This window comes from Rhinoraja longicauda, chromosome 22, assembly GCF_053455715.1.
Source record: "Rhinoraja longicauda isolate Sanriku21f chromosome 22, sRhiLon1.1, whole genome shotgun sequence".
Classification (NCBI taxonomy): Eukaryota; Metazoa; Chordata; class Chondrichthyes; order Rajiformes; family Arhynchobatidae; genus Rhinoraja; species Rhinoraja longicauda.
In genome coordinates this window covers 15783399-15805929 of record NC_135974.1, presented here as the reverse complement: position 1 = coordinate 15805929, position 22531 = coordinate 15783399, and the positions used below count along the sequence as shown (strand labels likewise).

Sequence of the window (22531 nt, the reverse complement as noted above, 5' to 3'; positions counted from 1 at the left end):
TTTGGGTCGAGACCCTTCTTCAGATTCTCCCCCTCTGTGGTTCCTCCTGCACATCCAGCCCTAATGAATCTACTCTCAACCACCAGTAAGTGCTAGCAAGTGCATTTATTTATCAATAACTTGCTCAACAGCATCCGTCCAGTCTAACTTGAACTACACGGGCCCAGACCTCATTGCACCCTCAATCCATATATTGAATTCCAAGGGTGAAACAAGGATAGTCAGTCAAGGCAGAATTTGACTGACGGCAGCATCAACTAGCACTAGAAAAATTGAAATCAATGTTAATCAGAACGAAACTCTCTCCGGTCCAGAATGTGGCTGGGATAAAGGTAGCAGCTGTTTTGGTTGGTAGCCATCATCTTGCCCCAGGACATTCTCTCTAGAGTTTCTCTAGAGTTCCTCTAGATGGTATGCAGCAGTTAAACCTCACCTTCAATTGCTTTCATTTCATCATAAAGTTTAAATCCATTTGCAAATACTTAGATAACATTTAATACTGGGCCAAATGGTGGGAAACATCTGCAGCACATCTCCCCTTGATAAGGGGACGGAACAAAAATGCATTTTGTCAACATTCGCTAGCCATAATTTTAACTAAATTGGCCAAATAAATCGTGACTAAACAAGTAGATTAGAGAGTGGGTACCCTGCAGTGAGTGACTGTTACCTGACCTCAAAGAGATTTTCACCATCCATGCGCCCCAAAATCAAAAACACTTTCCTCATGAAACAAAAGGACCTGCAGATGCTGGTTTATACCTTAAGACTCATAATGCTGGAGTAACGCAATGGGTCTGGCGGCATCTCTGGAGAAAATGGATAGGTCACTTTTTGGGTTGGGACCCTTCTTCTGAAGAGTTCTGCTAAGTTACTCAGGCATTTTGTGTCTATCTTGGTCAACACTTTCCTCATGACTGGCTGAATGCAACTTCAATCAATACTCAATACCCCCCCACTCACCATCAACAACAGTACAGTCACATCTGTGGGGTCATTTAAGTTCCTTGGAACCATTATCTCCAAGGACCTTAAATGGGGGGCCATCATTGACTCTACAGTCAAAAAGGCCCATCAGAGGATGTACTCCCTGTGGCAGCTGAAGAAACAGGCCACAGGCAATGATGATCCAATTCTATACTGCCATCGTAGAGACTGTCCTTACCTTCTCCATCATGGTCTGGTTTGGCTCAGCCACCAAGCACGACATCCGGATGCAGCAACGAATCGTTCGATCAGATGAGAAGGTTGTTGGCTGCAACCTTCCCCCCAAAGACGAACTGCAAGGGCCAGGAAGTGAGCGGGCAAGATCATCTCTGACCCCTCTCACCCTGGCCACAAACTCTTTGAAGTACTTCCCTCTGGAAGGCGACTCTGGACTGTCAAAGCCGCCACAGCCAGACATAAAAACAGCTTTTTTTTCCCCGCGAGTAGTAGCTCTACTCAATAACCAAAAGTCTGTAGTCTCTTTTTGCTCTGGTTTATTTCACTCAAATGTTTAAACTGTAATGTTGTATTCTTAATGTTTTAATGTTTTATGCTTTATTCTTAATTGTTTACTGTACTTTGTTACTTGTTACTTGCGAGCGGAGCACCAAGGCACATTCCTTGTATGTGTACATACTTGGCCAATAAACTTATTAATTTATTAGCTTGACACCACCCAGGACTAAACAGCTTGCTTGATCAATAACCCATCCTCCAGCTTAAGTAGACCTTCCAACATTTGCTTTTACAAATTCATAATTTTGATGTCCAAAATTCAGAATTTTACATAAAAATCCATAATATGGCATGTAATGCAACTTTTCAGCCAAAAAAAAGTATGCACACATACGGGTTGCGCTACATTCATATGTGAGAAACAACTATTGTTTCCAACAGTCTGTAGTTGGACTACATGTACAATGTCAGGCCTATCATGAGTATATTCTGCTATTGAGAAAGGTTATTGAACAGAAATACTTTTTACAACAAAAAGAAAAAAATATTTTGTTTTTTCTATTTTGTTTTTTCCTTACACATCCCAATTCTCTTGGTATTGAATAAAAGAACAATGGTCATAAAATGTATGACTAAGTTATGAAGAAAGAGTTTCATTTAAAACTGCACATACCTAATTTAATTGAAGACATACTTGCTCCAGTGGTCTTCAACAGCAAATCACAACGGTCCATGCCCCTCCCCCACTCCCTCCCCTCCAACTCCCCCCTTTCCCCCACCTCCACTCCCCTCCCCCACTCCCCCCTCCCTTCCTCTGCCCCCCCACCCCCACTCACCTCCCCCCCGACCCCCACTCCCCCCATCCCTCCCAACATCAACAGGCCTCACGCTACGCGGTGAGGTGAGGCCAGGCGAGAGGCGAGGCCAGGCAAGCGGAGGCCAGACGAGCGGCGGGGCAGAGGCCAGGTGATCGTCAGGGCGGGGCGAGCGGTGAGGCATGTGTTTTGCGGAAAAATGTGAGGCGAAATCGGAATGGCGGAAATGAAATAAGCGGACGGAAACTTTCCGCCAAATTCGGAAGGGTTGGGAGACTTAAGTATTCATTCCCTAAATCATAGTCACAGAACAACAGATTGGCAGTAATTCACGAAAGCTTACAATACCTTACAAACCCATAACCTCCACCCCTTGCCAAAGAGCAACAGGGCAAGGGCGCTTTGCTATCTTCAAGTCACACACCATTCCTAATTGATAACACCACTGATCATTCCCGCCAAAACCGTAAAACCTCACTAAGCAACAACATTGCTGAGGTTTACCTGCAATGCAGCAGTTTGAAGTGCAGTTCACCATCATAATCATCTTCTCAAGATGGCCAATAAAAGCTCCTGCCAGCAGCAGGAACATCCTTGCATGACTAAAACACAGCCCTCGTAGAAATTTTATGACCTAACTGTTTGTAGGTAATAGCATTTTATTTAATAGCATTTTACTTCTAAATTACAAATATTTGAATTTCCATTTAGTCTAAGTTGATTTAATAGACTCTCTTAAGCCTTAAAGGAATTACAAGACAGTGAAACCCTACCTCTTACATTATGTGCTATCTTCATAGAATTATTTTTGATCCCAAAAATAACGAAAAACATCCAAACGTAACAAATCAAAGGCAATAATTTATCCTTCCGTATGTATAACTTAAAAAATGTTGTCTTGGTTGGTTTATTGGAACAAATTTAAATTTAGCCCAATTCCCAACCATTTCACTCGAGCTAAAAACACAAGCAAAAAACAGACAGCTGTGGAAACTCAGCATGCCAGGCAGCACCTGTAGAGAGAAATAGATGGCCGGTGTTTCAGGTTGAGACCCTTCCTCTGTTGGCTGTCCATTTCCCTCCACAAATGCTGCTTGACCTGTTGAGTTCCTCTAGCAGTTTGCTTTTTTGACCAGTCTTTTATGTCCAAGAAAACACACCAAAGACCACCATTGCTGGAAACTGAAGCAAAAAGCAAACTGCTCAACATAAAAGTTTTCTTCACTGATTAAATATGACCTCATGCACAAGTTGGGCAGAAAGATACACTTTTTACCAGTTTTACAGTGAATGATATAACCCAGATCAGAAACCTCATTACTTACAAATCAAAGAAATAACACAGCAATACAACATTTCAGACTATCATAACTAGAATCACAGTTGAAGAAAAAACAATGCAGATTGCAATTACAATGCTTGTTCTAAAATAATTAATTCCAATCAATACAAGCTTTGAAAGCTGTGATATCTCAGCTGCACCACTAAAAAATAAAACATGAAAACACTAATTCGAACACTGCCTTTGGTTAATTCTCTGATTTTCAGAAATCAGAAAACACATTACCTGTACGGGTTTAATTGGAGGTGTTAGACATTACAAAGGGAAAATTTCTTGTACACATTCCTTGTATTAAAGTAGTGGATTATTTCACGTTACCTTTCTGTGCTCATGGTCGATCATAACGTTGTGTGGTTTAACATCTCTGTGCATTATTCCCATACTATGGCAATAATCCAGGGCCTGTAAACAGAGGTGTATTCTCAAATGAAATACCATCAGGGACTGATTTTGTTTGTTATGTTAGAAGTATTAACCATCTTCACCCAATTTGGGTGGATTCTCCTATGCAATTTCCCCAGAAATGCCTTGTCCTGTGTGTGACATTTAGAAAATGATGATAGAAAAGTCACCAAGTGAATGTCTTAAGGTTTCCTTACCACGCACAAATTTATTTTGGCGAGAAAACTGAGACTAGTGCAAAAGAGTTTGATAAACATCTTCCAATTAATCATATTGTCGGCACATTAGCAAAAACTACATTTTTACACCCACGCTGCTCTAATTGGCAAAGTATCCACTTCATCAAAAGACAACTGAGGAAGGAGAAAAGACTGATTTGGTGGCAAAGTAACGTAATGCATTGCGATTATCATAATTTCATTAAAGGCATTACCTTAAATGAAGGTTTGAGTTTCTGTGTGTAAAGTTAAAAAAAAAATTGTAAATCATCCCCAGGTAACTTGTCCATTTATAACAGAGCAGCAATCCAACAAATAAGCTGCTAGCAGTGGGCAAAGAGTGTTTTAAATGGACATTGAAAAATTATTTTTGCAGATAATTATTCTTGAACATTGCAAAGAAAGGCGCATTTAGAGCTGGGTCCCTGCTTTGAACAATTAATGCACATCTGCAATTTACAATTTTCTAACAACAAATTAATAATTTAACTTACAGCTGTAATGAGCAGCATTCATGAATGTGTCAAGGCTTTGGATACATGCCTTCTTGTAGCGTAGCATGATAAGGAGAGAGATGCTGCATAGTGGATCATGCATCTTTTAATATGATAAACAGCCTCACTTCTCAGGCGGCTGGTGAGTTTTGGCATGCAATCTTTCGAATAGCGAGGGAGATTTCTCTGGGATTTTGGCCAACATATTAAAACTGGCAGCAAAGTAGTGTGTGTATGAAAATATAAAAACCATAGCATCCTATAACACGGAAATAAGCCCTTCGCATCCAAGCTAGTCCCATTTGCCTGCGTCTGGCCCATATACCCTTCTAAACCTTTCCTAGCCATGTATTGACAGTTTCTAATGAAAGCTCTTCAACTTGAAACATTAAATTGGTTCCTCTTTCTATAGAAGCTGCTTGACATGTTTTCCAGTTTGTGGAATCTTACAGCGCAAAATTCCATCACTCCACATCCTACATCAAAAAAGTTCCCTGCCTTTGGAACATCAAGGTCAGGAAAGCTCTTTTATAAAGTGCAGTTTTTTTCTTTCAATTACATCAGCATAAAGTATATACCATTTGTATTAGTGGTGCAAGCAAGACCAGATCGTGGAATGGAGTCAATGAACAGGCACCAGATCTGGGTGTAGACTTGCCACTCTATAATCTCAGTGCAACTGAAGTGGTGGCCTGTAGCTGGACTCCATTAGGTATCTTTAGGTTGAAGACCTTTCATTAGAAACTGTTAGAATATGGATAAGAAAGGTTTAGAAGGATATGGGCCAGCTGCAGGCAAATGAGACTAGCTTGAATTAGGCATCTTGGTTGGCACAGGCGAAGCGCCTGTTTCCATTCTGTATGACTCTATGGAGTTACAATGGCAATTACAATGGCATGCTTGACTAGATTGCGGAAGTTATTTACATTATCAATCTGAGCTTCCCTGCAAAAATTGCTCTGAATATTATAGGCACAATGTATGTAGAACAATGTGAATTAGTCTGTATTAATTTATATCAAAGGATCATTTATTTTCTCCCCACTGCATCAAATTAGCAATTCTAAAATTAATACCTGTATCAATAGTATTGTGCATGTCCACAATTTTTTAAATAACCAACTACTTTGGACCCCTTTGTAATTCATCAGCGAGTGGTAACTTTCCAAGGACAAGTGTTAATCACGAAGGGGGGGGGGGGGAGAGAACATGAAATTGGTTTGGATTGGTAGGTAAGAGCATCTTTCAGCAGTTAGAATACTAATGTCATGTTTTGTGTTTACAGAATGGCCAATCTTACATAACCCATCCTAAATCAACATTATAACAATGGCTCGTGACTTGTGAAGACCAACTGTGAAGAATAGGAAACAAATTACATGCTTGGTCTGCTTTATAGAATATTATGTAAAAATGAAAAACTATAAAGCTAAAAAGCAGCAGGCTTCCTAACTAAACAGGACAACTGACCTGTGGACTGTGTAAAGAGGAAATGCAGACAGGCTGCCTCTATTTAATTAAATTTCACAGCCCCAAAACATAAAATTCTAACCAACTGCAGCATTAAACATTTAGTCTCAGAGAAGCAAGACTGCACCAAAACTGCAGGGGCCTGTGATCACACTGCATAATAGAGTCAAAAACACAATGCTTTTCTGCATAAGCATTACAGTGTACACTTGACTTGGAGAATTGGTGGAGCATTTATATCAAAGTGCACTATATAGCTACTGCACTCCATGAAATAAAAAATGTAGAGTAACTGGAGACAACCATTTACCAAAAAGGAAACCATAATCTTTCAACAACAAAAAAATGCTTGTTGGATTCTTGTTATCCAAGGTTCAGGGATATAGAGCAAAACTATAATAAACCTATAGACACAAAATATTGGAGTAACTCAGCGGGTCAGGCAGCATCAGAGAAAAGGAATAGGTTATGTTTTGGGTCGGAACTCTTTATTGTTCCTTTATTCTTCTTCTGAATGCATCTATCTTCGATATAAACCTGTATCTGCAGTTCCTTCCTACATATAATAAGGCCATAAATTTTTTGAATGGCAGAATAGGAATAAGATGTGAGAAAGGCCACTCCCATTCAGAAGGTCTATCACACAGGATCTTTCTCACCCTTTGGGAGACAATCTGTCGATATTGGAGCCAAATTAATCAACATTCAGGAGGTTGGCATTAACTTGTTCTCACCTTCATGCTCTCTTCGTCAGAGTTTTGTTGCAGTGGTTGAAATATCAAGCTAATGCTCAGGGACATGTTAAATACTTGCCAAGTAGAGGTGATTGAAAGGTGTTCTGACTAAAGTGTCCACTAAGAGAGATAAACTGTTTCCTCCATGTGGTTATTAAGAATAAGGTGACAATCTTAAAATTAGCAGCTGGCCACTCAGAAATAAAAATTAAAAGCACCTTTTCCATAATACGTTTCTTGATATGGAGGGATATCAAGGGATTGTGGACCTATGTCAAATAAATGGAATTGAGGTGAAAGCAAATTGTTGGAGCAACTCAGTGGGTCAGGCAGTCCTGTAGAGGGAAATAGACAGACAATATTTTGGGTCAGTACATGAAACGTTATCTGTCCATTTCCATCCACAAATGCTGTTTGACCTGCTGAGGTTCTCCAACAGCTAGTTTTCTACTCAAGATTCCAGCATCTGCAGTCTCTTGTGTCTACAAATGGAATTATGAAACAAATTACCTACAATCTGTCCAATCTTAATTAAATTGTTTGAGGAATTGAACGGGCTGCTCCCAATTCCAGTTACTTGGTACTCCACTTACACATCATAAAAAAAGACTGAAATGCAGCAGTCCAGTTTCATTGATAGCCTTGGACAGCATCAGAGCACATTAAAGTGTGTGCCAGTGGCATTTATAGATAACTGGCTGATTCACAATTCACCAAAAATACCTTTTGTGAAAAACAAGCACTGCTTACCAAACTAAATGCACTTGGTGCAATTCATGTTGACTGTGATGTACAGTGACATCAGCTTAAGTGCTTAGAATACTGACATGCTGGTATTGAGCAAAAGCAGGAATGCAGAATAGAGATAGGGGTGTGGGAACCCTGGTTTAGTAGCGCACAATGATGGGGGGAATACAGAATGAGCTGCCAGAGGAGGTGGTTGAAGCAGGAACTATGATGACATTTAAAAAACATTTGAAGAAGTAGAAAGATAGGAAAGATTTAGAGGGATATGGGCCAAACGCAGGCAGGTGGGACTAGTATTGAGGGGGCATCTTTGTCAGCATGGGAAAGTTGGGACGAAGGACCAGTTTCTATGCTGTATGACTCTATAAAACTCTCCAGCAATTGATACAGTAATGAAGTTGGTGGACCTACCCTATTTCAAAATTATGGTGGAACAGTGCCATTTGATTGTTTTCCCCATCGCCTCCACACACAAAATCCACTGCAGTTACTTACATGGATATTCTAACCACACCTGCCAAATAAGGGTGGAAAGAGCATGGTGTAGGAAAGAACTACAAATGCTGTTTTATACTGAAGGTAGGCGCAAAATTCTAGAGTAACTCAGAGGGCCAGGCAGCATTTCTGGAGAAAAAGAATAGACAACGTTTTGAATTGGAACCTGTCTTCAGACTCTGGTCTTCATTCATTCTTCTTGATTCTTCAGGTCTGAAGAAGGGTTCCGACTCGAAATGTCACCTTTTGTTTCTCTCCAGAGATGCTGCCTGACCTGCTGAGTTATTCCAACATTTTGTGTCAAGAAAGAGCATGGGTCCTCTATGACTTGCAGGATGGATTATAAGTCACTTAATCATGATTTTAGACTATTGATTGCTCACAAATAAATTTGAGTGGTTAATACCTGCCACCTGAACCTGCAAATTATATTCTAGAAGAACCCACCATTTAAAAATAGGGCTGCTGTTCAGCTGACTAATTAATCTGTGAATCAATGTAATCATCCCTACTAAATGTGTCCCTATACCTTGTAAAGGTGATCTCACTACATCATCTTCATCAAAATCTGCAGTAAATCTAAGGCCCACGCACTACAATTTGGCCTGGCAGTCAATTATAGATTCCACAGCAGTAATGGCATTCCAATCAAAAATTCTGTTGAGAAAGCCTCTCGAGTTTGAATCCATAACTGACACAAATGTCAAATGACCTCCTTAAAATTGTTTATTCACAAGATGCTGGAGTAACTCAGCAGGTCAGGCAGCATCTCAGGAAAGAAGGAATGGGTATTAAAATTGTAGTCAGCTCAGTGTAAACTATCAAGGAAATTATTTATTCTGGGGGATTGACCATCAGGAGTTACTGGATTATGCTGTGCAATTATTCTAATTTTTGCTCCATATCAGTTATTATCCTTTTAATAAACACTTTAAATATTTTTCCAACATACCTTCAAAATCTCATACATGTAGAACCTTATATCATAATCTGTTAAGGTCTGGTACAGCTGCTGTAGGAAATACATTCAGAAAAGGTTAATATTTTCAATTGAGTCAGCAATGTTTTACTGCAAGATCAAGATGCAACAAAACTTAAACACAGATCAATGACAAAACATATTACCACTCCATATACATGGATAGTAATTGCAAAATGGAGCAGAGCACGGCATTAGAAATTGAACCTCTGTAAAGGTATTAATAGTAAGATGAGAGGGTGGATGGACAATCGCATTGAGGCTTCAAGTTCACAATCTCAGTAATGACACCAAGAATTTAAATATACATCAGCAAAACTCTCAGAATTCTACAATTAATTAGATGGAAGCTCAATGATCATTACATTAGGAAGGAACAAAGCAGAAGTCAGTCATCGCATGATGAAACTTGTGACCCTACCATTCTAATTTCTTCCAGACCATAGTAATAGTATTAGCAATAAGCAATAAAACGGATTAGACTATCTGCATTTACAAGCAGCAAGGGGGTTTATAAGTACAAGTCCAACACCGATTTTCCAGCAATTGGTGGTCTGGCGCATCCTTTAACCCAGACAAATTACGTGATCGCACTTGAGCCCCCTCCTCAGGGGCACCTAGGCCGGATTAGGCGACCAAACTCAACCTCATTAGGGCGTCTGTTCCAATTGGCAGCTCAAATTTGTCCCCTGTGGCCGGGGTTCTGGAACTCTGGTCCAGCTGGAGCAGTAGATCCCTGCCCATAGCCGACTTCTGCGGCCAATGTTGTGGGCCGGTATCGTGGTTCCTCAGCAGACTGTTCTGGTACCGTTGGTCTCGTCTCGGAGGCCGTGACCTCTGTTGGTCTGGCAAAATAGATAATCCAGTAAGGCTATGGAACCAAAGGTGCTGGAAAAATCGGTGATGGACCTGAATCAAAAAGCTTCCCTCCAAAAGAAAAGAAAGCAAACTCAATGCTAGCATTTATTTCAAGAGGGCTTGTATACAACAACATGGGTGTAATGCTGAGGCTCTAAAAGGCGCTGGTAAGGCTGCATTTGGAATATTGTGAGCAATTTTGGGCACCATATCTAAGAAAGGATGTGCTGGCTCTGGAGAGGGTCCAGAGGAGGTTTACAAGAATTATCACAGGAATGAGTAAGTTAACCTATGATGAGTGTTTGTCGGCACTGAGCCTGTACTCGCTGGAGTTCAGAAAAATAAGGGGGGACCTCATTGAAACATACAGAATCGTTCAGGTGTCAGAGGTTATGGGAAGAAGGCAGGAGAATAGGGTTAGGAGGGAGAGATAGATCAGTCATGATTGGTGTAGACTTGATGGGCCGAAGGGCCTAATTCTACTCCTATCACATGACCTTAAAAAGAAACCTTTAATTAGAAAAATGTTTTCCTCACAATGTTGTTCGTTCAACCTGGACCCCAACCTCTGGCTCTTCAGCAAAACAAAACCTAACAAACTATTGGAGGAGCTAAGTAGACAGGCAGCAACTGTAGAGGAAGAGAGATGATCAATGTTTCAGGTCAAAGCCCTGATGCAGGGTCTCAACTTGAAAAGTCGACCACCCCTCAGCCTCCACTGGTGCTGCCTGACCCGCTGAGTTCTATCAGCTATTTGTCTTTTGATCCAAATCACAGCATCTGCAGTCTTGTGTTCCTGTCTCTTCAACCCTTCCTCAAGAATGTCTGCAACTGGTCAATGATATCATGCTGCTGGCAGCAGGAAAACAACATGCCATCGTGGAATTACATCGGTAACCACAGAAACAGGTCTTTGCTCCCCAAACCAGAAATTTATCCTTCCATGCCCCCCACTCTCCACATAATTATTGCTTGCTCAGTCCTTATCATCTCTCCTTTCTATAGAGCTGAGCCATGCCATCTTAACTCCCAGAGAAATCCTCTGTCTCCACTCCTTCCTCCATCAGATTCAGATTCAAATTCTGACCTAAATGCCCACAAGAATATCCTGAAGTACCTGCCTGCTCTCTCACTCGGCCACTTATCCAGCCCTCCATCTGCACTCTCGAGCTGTGGGGCAACGACCTCAGGAAAGCAGCACAGTTGTGCAGCCGGTAGAGCCGCTGCCTCACAGCATCGGAGACACAGGTTCAAGCTAAAGGGCCTGTTTCTACGCTGTATCTCTTAACTACACTAAAAAAAAGCCTCTTAAATGGACAACTGAGACATCAACCAAAGCTCAAATTCCAGAACCCGGTTGACAATACGTTCTGCACCCATCAGTGCCCGGGACACGGGAATCATCCTAGATTTCCACAAGTCACAAAATAGAGGTGCTCTGCCACGTCTTCATTAGATTAAGTCACCAGCACAGCATCTCTTTTTCCAATTCCACAACTCACCAAAATCTTGAATTTAAATCAGTAGTAGTAATACTGTGTGCGACTTATTCCCTGTCAACAGTTGGACCATAACTTAAAGAAGAAGGAATAAACTGAGTCATTATGGTAAATTTAATTCTGGTGGCAGGCAAATTATTGGAATTATTTTGAGAGGTGGCTAAACCATAAAAGAGCACACATTTACCATGGGCTGTCAGTATTTGTTATGGGAAGATCATGCCTGACTAACAATCGATTTTTTTTTTGAGGAGGTGACAAGGAGGACCAATAAAGGGAGTATGTTTTATGATATCTAATGGATCTTAGCTATGCTTTTGGCAAGACTCAGTCAAAATTGTAAATACCTATGGAATCCAGAAGAAAGTTGCACATTGGATCCAAACTAGGCTCGGCAGCAGTAAGCAACGGGGAACAGCTGACAGCTGCTTTTGTGACTGAATGTATGTTAGAAGGGTTCCACAGTGTGCTCTGAAGACGGGGTTTAAACATGGAGGGCACGGTAAAGTATGCAGATGATGCAAATATTGGTCACATAGATGAGATTGAGAACACTCAAAAAATTCAGGTTACACCATTATGGGAAAGATTTAGAGGCCAAACAGTTCCAAAATGGAGCTCCTTTTCCCTTTAAGCAAAGTGCAATTTGTGCACTTTATGGGGTGATTCAATAAGAATTGCCTTCAAGACCAGCGAAGTAGAATCAAATAAAAGATCAGCACCACTGAATGGCAAAACAGACTTGAGGGGGCAGGATGGCCTGTTTAAAATGTGTATATTCTTCAGGAGATCAGAGCTATTAACAGTCAGATTTTTTCCTGTTACAAATATACTTTTTTAAAGCACAATCTTCATAATTAGTAAAAGGATATTTTTGTTGTTAAAGGGAAGATCTTTGTACGCTGTAAACGCAAGTTCCCTTTTATAAATATCCTTTTTAAAAGGCATGAACAGAAAATTTATTGTGCTGCTTGAAACATCATGAACTTTGATAACAAGCAGTCAGCAGATTTTTGGGACTTGAGATATGTTAATTAAAAGACGTGTTCAGATGAATTTTAAAGTAAGAGGCCAGGGATTGAAAAGTCTATTTAATGTACCAAGTCACATGTGGAGAAAAAAATATTGAGAATCAGTGGACGTTGGAGAATGTTGCATGGATTAAACAGTGGGCACAGAAATAAGATTTTCAGAGAACAACTACCTATTGCAGTCTTGGATATGCTACTATAGAAAGAAAGCTGAACTGACAATTTGTTGCCCATGTACCAAGTGAAACGAAAATACTGCAACAGATCCGCAGCCACTGTATGTGGGCGATTGTTTAGTTTAGAGATAGTGCGGAAACAGCCCTTTTGGCCCACTGAGTCCATGTCGACCAGCGAGCCCCGCACACTAACACATTATCCTACACACACTTGCGGCAATTTACAATTTTACCAAGCCAATTAACCTAGAAACTTGCAAGTCTTTGGAATGTGGGAGAAAACTGGTGGACCCGGAGAAAACCCACGCAGGTCATGGGGAGAACGTACAGACAGCACACGTAGTCATGATCGAACCTGGGCCCCATGCACTCTAAGGCAGCAATAACCGGTGCGCCACTGTGCCACCCCTAATAGATGAATGTGGATGGATGAATATCTTTGGCTTTAAATGGTCTGCTATATCCACCCAAGCAAGGTTTGCACTTGGCTGCATCAAGAATAGAGAATGGAGGGGGGGGGGGGGGGGGGGAATGAATACCATTACTATGCAGATAGCTGGTTTAAAAAAGGTCCAATCTTACCTTGAAATCTGTGTTGTTTACATGTTCAAAAACCAAAGCAGGTGTCCGTGACTAGGGAAGAACAAAGCATGAGAAATATCAATAGTTTATCTTTTTTAATTTTTATACACTTACCCTGCTCGCACCATTGCATATAGTGCATACTGAAGCTGATGTACACTAGTGTTGGAGAAATAAACATCTTTGTCTTAGATAATGTTGAGATGGAGTGTTGCTGCAGTTGCCACTTAACCAATATTTTGTTTGGTTCATGACTTTTGTAAAGTGGGTGGTGAAAAGGCTTTGAGCTCTCAAGGAATGGCAGATGCTGGAGCATACGCATTGAATATAACGTGCTGGAGCAACTTAGCGGGTGAGGCATAATCTCTGGAGGATATGGACAGGCAACGTTGCGGGTTGCGATCCTCCTTCAGACTGCTGTGGGGTGGGGAGGAGAAAGCTGGAAAGAGGTAGCGGTATGACAAAGCCTGGCAAATGATAGGTGGATACAGTGAGGGGATTTTGACTGCAGATGGGTGAGCAAAAGCTGGAGAAGAAAATGATTTAGGTTATCACATAATCAGTCCATTGACAAGAGACTGCATCTATTCTGGTTTCTTTTGGCAGGATGATCCAAATTATTGACAATGTTCACCATTAGAATAATAATGGGATGGACAATGCCAATAAATATTGAGAATGTGCCTTGGCTTTTTCAGCATTGAACATTATGTTTAGAACATAAACTATATGAAGTTAGCCATTGATTTTCAAATCACTTCAAATACCCCTTCATATTATAAACAGACACTGAAAAATAACCCCTCCAAATGAAATTAATTGACCCCTTAATGTACACAAACACCGTAAAAAGAGCACTAGATTGAAGCAATGACCAATACCGAGTTTTATAATTAAAACAGCACTTTGCTCTTTAAATAAGCTTTTGCAATAAAATGAACCTCTGGAAACCACAAAGCACTTCACACATTTGCAGCTAAAAATTCCCAGTGGGAACAAAGCAATCATTCGGGACACCCCTATTTTACAAAAATTATTAATACAACAGATCGTTTATATAAAATGCAATGTAATTTGTCCACACTTATACAAGATGCAAATTAAGTAGTTTGAACTTCAAAAAATATCAGTACTGGGCAAGTGAGCAAACTTGCATGTCTTGGACTTGCAGAAAAATCACACACTGGAAAATGCAACCATGCAAAAAAGGGAGAAATTATGACCATACAAGCCACCCCTGCATGGCTCATTACCACCAGTCAGATCATTGGGACAAGAAGTCAGATGAAGATCAAGTTGTGGGGATTGGTGCCGTTGAGAGAAATAAATGATCCACGAATTCTGGGCTCCTTAAAGGTGGTGATTATTTTAGGTATCAAACACTGGTAGATTAGTGCCTTAAAATACTGGTCGTTTTACCACCGACTAGTTTTAATTCAAGCTAAATTGGTGGAATATACTCAATCTAACTCTATTTCCTATTTTGAATTATATTATGTGCTTAACTTGGCATTCAATACAGGGAGTTCTGCTATAATGCCAGTTTTATAGCAAATCGCACTGTAAAAACAAATGTGTTAAAGGGGAAAGGATTAAAAACTAGTTTTAGACTTGCAATATAACAAACATTTTCCCCCACAGGATTTTCAAGCGGTCTTTTTAATAACCATAAATTTATTTTTGGTACTACAAGTGAAAAATATTAAAGGCTGCATGTTACATTGTTCAATAGTATAATATTGCTCAGGTGTTAATAGAAGTGATCGCATATCAATTTCAATTTTCCTCCCATAGTGAAAGTAGTAGGTGTGTTCTTAAGAGACAATGGCGTTTGATTATTGTGGGGAGGTTACATGGAAACAGTTTTATCGAGACAGCTTTTTTCCTGCATGTTTCTTTTGCTCCCAATCAAAATTGCATTGTAGCCAATTTGTTCCCCACTTCATCAATAGCAATATCTAATTTGCGTTGTTGAAAAACATGTTACAGCAGAACTACCTATATAAATAAATTATCTACATCAAAGTTTATTAGATGGATGGATATGCGTAGAAATTGATATATTCTGTTACAAGAAACATTACAACTAAGTTGATGAATTTGTTTAGTGCTGAAAACAAGAGATACAAAACAAAATGGAAAAGTAACAAAAAACAAATAACAAAAATAGTAATAATTTAGCATTCCAAGTACACCAAATCAAAAAAGCTTTCAGATTAATAACGTATTCGTCATAATCAGACAAAACTTCCTATCATTCTCCTAATCCTCTATAATTGGACTATTTTACATTTCATCAATCTCCTTAAATCATTCGATGAAAATAACATCTAACCACCATTTAACATGACTATGATTCATCTTAGATTTTCTAAAACAAACATTTTGGTGAAATGTTTGCAAATGAAAAAAGTTTGAAACTATGCAAACAATACAAATCCCAAAAGAACTTGAGTTTACATAACACAAGAACATAAAGCTGACCATTCAATAAAATCATGACTGATCTTCCAACTGAGCATCATTTTTCTAAACTATCTCCGAATCCCATCTCCCTTTATACTTAAATCCATCTCATGTCCTGAATATACTCAGCCACTGAGCCTCCACAGCCTTCTTGGGTACAGAAATCAAAAGATTCACTATCCTCTGAGCAAAGAAATTCCTTCTTATTGCAGTCCTGATTATCTGCTCCCTTACTTTCAGACCATGATTGATTGAATTGATTGCAAGATACAGCATGGAAACCAACTCTCCAGACTGTCAGTTCACGTTGACCATTGATCCCCCATTTACACTCGTTCGATGTTATCCCACTTTCACATCTCCACCCTGCACACTAAGGGACAATTTACAGAGGCCAATTAACCGACAAATCAGGCAAGTTTTCGGGATATGGGAGACCGAATCATCCAGGGGAAACCCATATGGTCACAGGGCAAATATGCAAACTCCACACTGCACTGAAGTCTGGATAGAACCGGGGGCCCTGGCACTGTGAGGCAGTAGATCTACAACCTGTGCCACTTTGTCACCCCAGACAGGAGAAACATGAGCGCAATTTCAATCCTGTCATGCCCCTTAAGAATTGTGTACTTTTCAATGAATTTGAAGAATTTTCTTCGAACTGGCAGATACCCAAACTATGTAATTTATTCAGCAGGCAAACATGTGGTCTTCTGGTGCAACTGGCAGATCCAAAGACGTTTGAAAAGTTGTGGATGGTCCCTTCTTTCGGACTTCTATTATCATTTTAGGAAGTGATCCACCACCTTCTCAGACTCATTTGTTCATCTTAATAAATTGACCACTGATCCAAAGCTATAACTTTGGCAAAAATAAGGTGTATCGGTCAGAACGCATAAATTTAGCAAAGAAAATTGCAGAAGATTTCTTTTACGTAACAATTTATTAGGACATGGAATGTCTAACCATGTAAGGGGTGGAAAACAGAATGTTATTTTTTTTCTAAAACTCGAAAGGGTTGAGGATTTTTTCCCCACCCCCAAGGACAGGAGAAAGTGGGAGAATTAAATTAATTGGTTTAGTTTAGTTTGATTTATTGTCATGTGTACCAAGGTACAGTGAAAAACGTTTGATGCCTGCAAACCAGTCAGTGGAAAGACTGGACATAATTAGAACCAGGCCTTTGAAAGCTGTTATATATGCAGTGAGTTGAACTTCTGTTAGGTAGCTCAGGCCCATAAAGTGCAGGTTTTTTTGAGTCATGCTTCTTCCAACTTGCTATTGCATCTACCATTTTTATTTCAGCTTTTCTGCATCTGCAGGGCATCCCTTTCATTCAATACTTTTTTTGCATTGGTAGTTGCAATTCAAGCAATATTATAACTGTATAATGTGTAGGAAAGAACTGCAGATGTTGGTTTAAATCGAAGGTGGACATAAAATGCTGGAGTTACAGCATCTCTGCAGAGAAGCAATGGGTGATGTTTCCATTCGAGACCCTTCTTCAGACTGATGTCAGGGGAGTGGGCGGTACAGAGATAAAATGTAGTTGGAGACAGTAAGATTGGTAGGAGAACTGGGAAGGGGGAGGGGATGGAGAGAGAGGGAAAGCAAGGGCCACTTGAAGTTAGAAAAGTCAATGTTCATAACGCTGGGCTGCAAGCTACCCAAGCGAAATATGAGGTGCTGTTCCTTCAATGATACAAAGCTGGGTGTGAACTGTGAGGAAGATGCTATGAGGTTGCAGGGTGACTTGGACAGGTTGTGTAAGTGGGCGGATGCATGGCAGATGCAGTTTAATGTGGATAAGTGTGAGGTTATCCACTTTGGTGATAAGAATAGGAAGGCAGAGTATTATCTGAATGGTGTCAAGAATGGGGTAGTACAACGAGATCTGGGTGTCCTAGTGCATCAGTCACTGAAAGGAAACATGCAGGTAGAGCAGGCAGTGAAGAAAGCCAATGGAATGTTGGCCTTCATAACAAGAGGAGTTGAGTATAGGAGCAAAGAGGTCCTTCTGCAGTTGTACAGGGCCCTAGGGAGACCACACCTGGAGTACTGTGTGCAGTTTTGGTCTCCATATTTGAGAAAGGATATTCTTGCTATTGAGGGCGTGCAGCGTAGGTTTACTAGGTTAATTCCCGGAATGGCAGGACTGTCATATGTTGAAAGACTGGAGCGACTAGGCTTGTATACACTGGAATTTAGAAGGATGAGAGAGGATCTTATCGAAACGTACAAGATTATTAAGGGGTTGGACACGTTAGAGGGAGGAAACATGTTCCCAATGTTGGGGGAGTCCAGAACCAGGGGCCACAATTTAAGAATAAGGGGTAGGCCATTTAGAACGGAGATGAGGAAAAACTTTTTCAGTCAGAGAGTTGTGAATCTGTGGAATTCTCTGCCTCAGAAGGCAGTGGAGGCCAATTTTCTGAATGCATTCAAGAGAGAGCTAGATAGTGCTCTTAAGGATAGCGGGGTCAGGGGGAATGGGGAGAAGGCAGGAACGGGGTACTGATTGAGAATGATCAGCCGTGATCACATTGAATGGTGGTGCTGGCTCAAAGGGCCGAATGGCCTACTCCTGCACCTATTGTCTATTGTCTAATTTGCGCTGGGCCTCACTCTGACATTGGAGGCGGCCCAGGACAGAAAGGTCAGTGTGGGAATGGGAGGGAGAGTTAAAGTGTTGAGCAACCGGGAGATCAGGTAGGTTTAGGTGGACCGAGCAGTGTTCAGCGAAACGATCGCCAAGCCTGTGCTTTGTCTCGCCGATATACAAGAGTCCCAGTGGATACAGAAGAGGTTGGAGGAGGTGCAAGTGAACCTCTACCTCACCTGAAAAGACTGTCAGGGTCCTTGGATGGAGTTGAAGGGGGAGGTATAGGGACAGGTGTTGCATTTCCTGCGATTGTAGGGGAAAGTACCTGGGAGGGGGTGGTTTGGGTGGGAAGGGACAAGTTAACCAGGGTGTTACGGAGGGAATGGTCTCTGGGGAAAGTAGAAAGAGGTGGAGATGGGAAGATGTGGTCAGTAGTGGGATCCCGTTGAAAGTGACAAAATATAACTGTACAAAGCACTTTCTTACTTATTGTAACATCTTGCTGATTCCCATGAATGCTAAATTCTCACGTTATTGAAAGTGAGTTAGTTCCTAGTAAGTTGCTTTGTAATCATAACTTGGGAGTCAGCTAAATTCCACGTCTCTTGATAATTGTCAAACTATGTGAAGATGTTATACGTTTATCACAAAAAATATAGGCAACTCTATTTTTCTAAAAGGTAAATGTAAAAAAATCTGTGAACAATCATGCATTCACTCCATGGATTACTCAATGTATGATCTTGTTCTCTCCAAATTTAAATCATTAACTACAGATGTTAGCTGGTCTCCATGGAGATTACAAGATCAGCAACATATTCAATCTGATCAACTTTATCCATCCAGATTATTAGATGATACAGCATCCAAGTTAGCCAATCAATTTACTGTGTCTGTAATGTGACGAAACAAGCAATTTTGCATTTAAAAGTCAGCATGGAAGAATGTTCTACAAAGTACATCATAAAAATGTATGTTAAATGAGTGGCATTTTTGTTCACAAACTATGAGTGTACCTGTAGTCACCCTTCATTCTCAAAACCATGTGGAATTGTGTCCAGTTGAACGAAACAACAAATGCAAATGTTGGACAACTTGGGATTCGGGCAACAGGCAGAAAAGGAATTGGCATCATTTACCAATCACACAAATCACATTTTTGAAACAAACTCTAGAAAAAGTTAGTTAACACAATAGAGATTTAAGATATCATCTGATGAATGCAGCTCAGTGTGGGGTACCATTCAGCGGCCATCATCTATATACTAAAACTCTCGTTTGTTTGTTTGTTCCTGAACTACAGCCAAAACGGTACACGATAACTCGACAATTTTAGGCCCACCTTATTCACCGTTGTCCCTTTGGTGCTAAAGTTTGATTATTTTTAAAGTTATTCACATTTCAAAGTTTAAATCTATCTCCTAGGGAGGGATGGTGGAGAGGGGTGGAGGGAGGGAGGGGAGGGAGAGGGGAAAGGGGGAGAGAGGGTGCTGTACCAATGCAGGAGAGGTTTGGGCCCAACGGGTCCACTTGGTCTAGTTCTTGATAAAACCACTGACCTATTAATGATCGCAAAAAATTACTGAGCAAGTTTGCTAAGAATTTATCTGTATTCAATTAACTACTGTGAACACTGTCATCGTGAATCTGATAATAGTAATGACGTTTGTGTAATGCAACTCAAGTAGAATTAATCCATGGAATAAAAATCATTTGGCTGTTCAGAAATCCAGCAATTTAAATGAGGTACACCGGAAGCATAATCAATTAATCCATAGAAAAATGTGACAATAACAAATGCTGAATCTTAAATATTTTTCTTATTTGCATTCTCGTGATTTCAAGGATCAGTTTTCTTGGTTTTTAATTTGTACAAAAGAACAAAAACTTTTCCCCAATGTAAATTATTTACAATTAAACTTTCATAAGTGTAATACCATTAAAGGAGGTTAATAGAAGGATATGAAAGAATAGAAATCTTCACATACCACTGGATCTTTGACGATATCTATGAGAGTGATAATATTTGGACCGCCACGCAGATTCTCCAATATTTTAATTTCACGCTTTATTTTCTTCTTCTTTACAGGCTACAGGAAAAATAAATATAAAATATTATAAAGTAAATTGTGTTGTTTCATTTATCCTTTTGGTGACCATACGTCAACATGCATGCAACAACTGCTAAAGTTGTATACTTTTTGAGAGATAAAAAGTTTCCCCTAATAGTACACAGGGATGAATAGATAAGACAATTGAAAAAGTCAAATCAAGATACAAATCAAATAACTTCCATGGCCAGACAGGGCAGCACCAATTGCAGCTCTATAGCACAAACAATCCCTTCGTTGAATTCAGAAAAATAAACTTTAAAAGATTACGTAGAATTTCAAACAATCATTTTTTGGAAATAAGGGAATATTATCATGCACTGACATTTGAAGTGAATCAAGTCTCCAGTTTGCCACTAATAATTTTGCCACCTAGGAAGGGAGAAAGGCTTTCCCACACAGATTATAACGAAAATTAAATACAGTCCCTCTGAAGATGCTGCCTGACCTGCCATGGTCTTCCAGCTGCTTTCCTTCTCCTCCCCTCCCCACCCCTTCCATAGATTCCAGCATCTGCAGTCTCCAGTGCCTCCAAGGAATTATATTTGTTTTCTCAATTTGCTTCCTCACATCATTTGCCCTGTCAAGCTCCATAAGAATCTTATACATTTCAATGAAGTCACCTCCTAAAGCTTTACTAGAGGTGTTAGGTATTTCTTTGTTATTTTTCCTCAAATGAGCACATTTATCCCAGGAAGCAATCCAGTGAACTTTTGTGCACCATCTTCAAGATAAGAATTTCCTTTGCTGGATCAGCAGACCAGGACCATTTACAGAATGTCAGGAAGACATTTTTTTTAAAAATCAGAAATTCTGCTAAAGGTGCAAGAAGCTGGCATTTATTGACTCAAACAAGATTCAATCTTAATTATGATCAACCAGACACTCCTCACAATCAAATATGAAGTCATGTTTTCTCCCAAGACTCACAAAAGAAGAATCGGCACTTGTGTAAAATCTTTGGAGGCATTCAATGCTCAGGGAACAGTATTTAGACAAAGAAACCGCATATTAGGACTGAACTTGGCTCAGGAAAAAAAATGCAAGTCTCTAATTAGTTTTACACTGGAGCTACTGATCCCATAAGGATCACATAACACCAACAGAATTCACACTTCTGTGCATCTCTCTTCATTAAATTTCTATTCAATCTGGTTCAAATCAGTGCATGGAAGACTGTAGCCCAAGGTTTTCATGGGGATGAGTACTTCTTGATGAAGTTCGCTACTGCAAACCCAATGATAAATCAAAAACTTGGGGCATTATCAGTCTGAAGAAGGGTCCCAACCCAAAACGTTACCTATCCATTTTCCCCAGAGATGTTGCCTGACCCACTGAATTACTCCAGCACTTTTGTCTAGCTTGGGCATTCTCTGCTGTTAGGCCATGTTATGGCTGTATTCTGATTAACTGGATGGTGCTCCAGATGTCAATTGAATGGCTTCAATATTTCATATTCTTATTCACATCTCTTAAGATGAAACTGGTAGAGCTGGGAGGGTACTTAGTCTAATTTTTCTTTTATTTCAGCAACATATGCTTCAAAAACATGGATCTTGTGAAAATGAAATATTAGTGTGCAATGTTAATCAGTACTGAAGCATGGCTTACCTTAAGTATTTTAACAACTACTTTTTCATTGTTTGTGATGTTAATAGCTTCAAACACTTCACTGTATTTCCCTCGACCTAATTTACGAACTAACTGGTAGTCATCTTGATTTCTGCACGAAACAAAAAGAATACATGATTTAAAAAAAGTTCAAAAGACAAAGCACTTTTTACCTAAAGACAACTTTAGCCAACAAAAATGAAAACACAAAATTGTTTCCAACTTATTAGACTTCATTGTAATTGAAATATAAAACATCCCTGAAATGCTTTCCCCACCTGTAGAAATTTGTATTTCAGTTTCTGTTGAAAATATTGCATCCTTGCCCTCAATAGCAAAATGGTAAAATTGATTGTGCGAAAGATGAGCACCTTTTTTTAAAGTTTATTTTTCCTGGGCAGCACAGTGGTGGATGCTTGTCTGCACAGAGTTTGTACGTTCTCCCTGTGACCACGT

At 40.0% G+C, this 22531-nt stretch overlaps 1 protein-coding gene across 2 annotated transcripts in view; it reads right to left on the bottom strand.

The window, feature by feature from the left end:
• The window catches only part of LOC144604425 (casein kinase II subunit alpha), an 85333-nt gene that overhangs the window by 22490 nt on the left and 40312 nt on the right, over window positions 1–22531 (bottom strand). Inside the window, exons 3-7 of one of the 2 annotated variants that reach the window (XM_078418819.1) lie at window positions 22076–22187; window positions 20342–20443; window positions 13286–13336; window positions 9113–9172; window positions 3919–4002 (exon numbers count right to left, since the gene is read on the bottom strand). In XM_078418819.1, coding sequence (XP_078274945.1) covers window positions 3919–4002; window positions 9113–9172; window positions 13286–13336; window positions 20342–20443; window positions 22076–22187 — 409 coding nt within the window. The remainder of the gene's footprint in view (window positions 1–3918; window positions 4003–9112; window positions 9173–13285; window positions 13337–20341; window positions 20444–22075; window positions 22188–22531) is intronic. The other variant, XM_078418820.1, reaches the window with a different exon arrangement.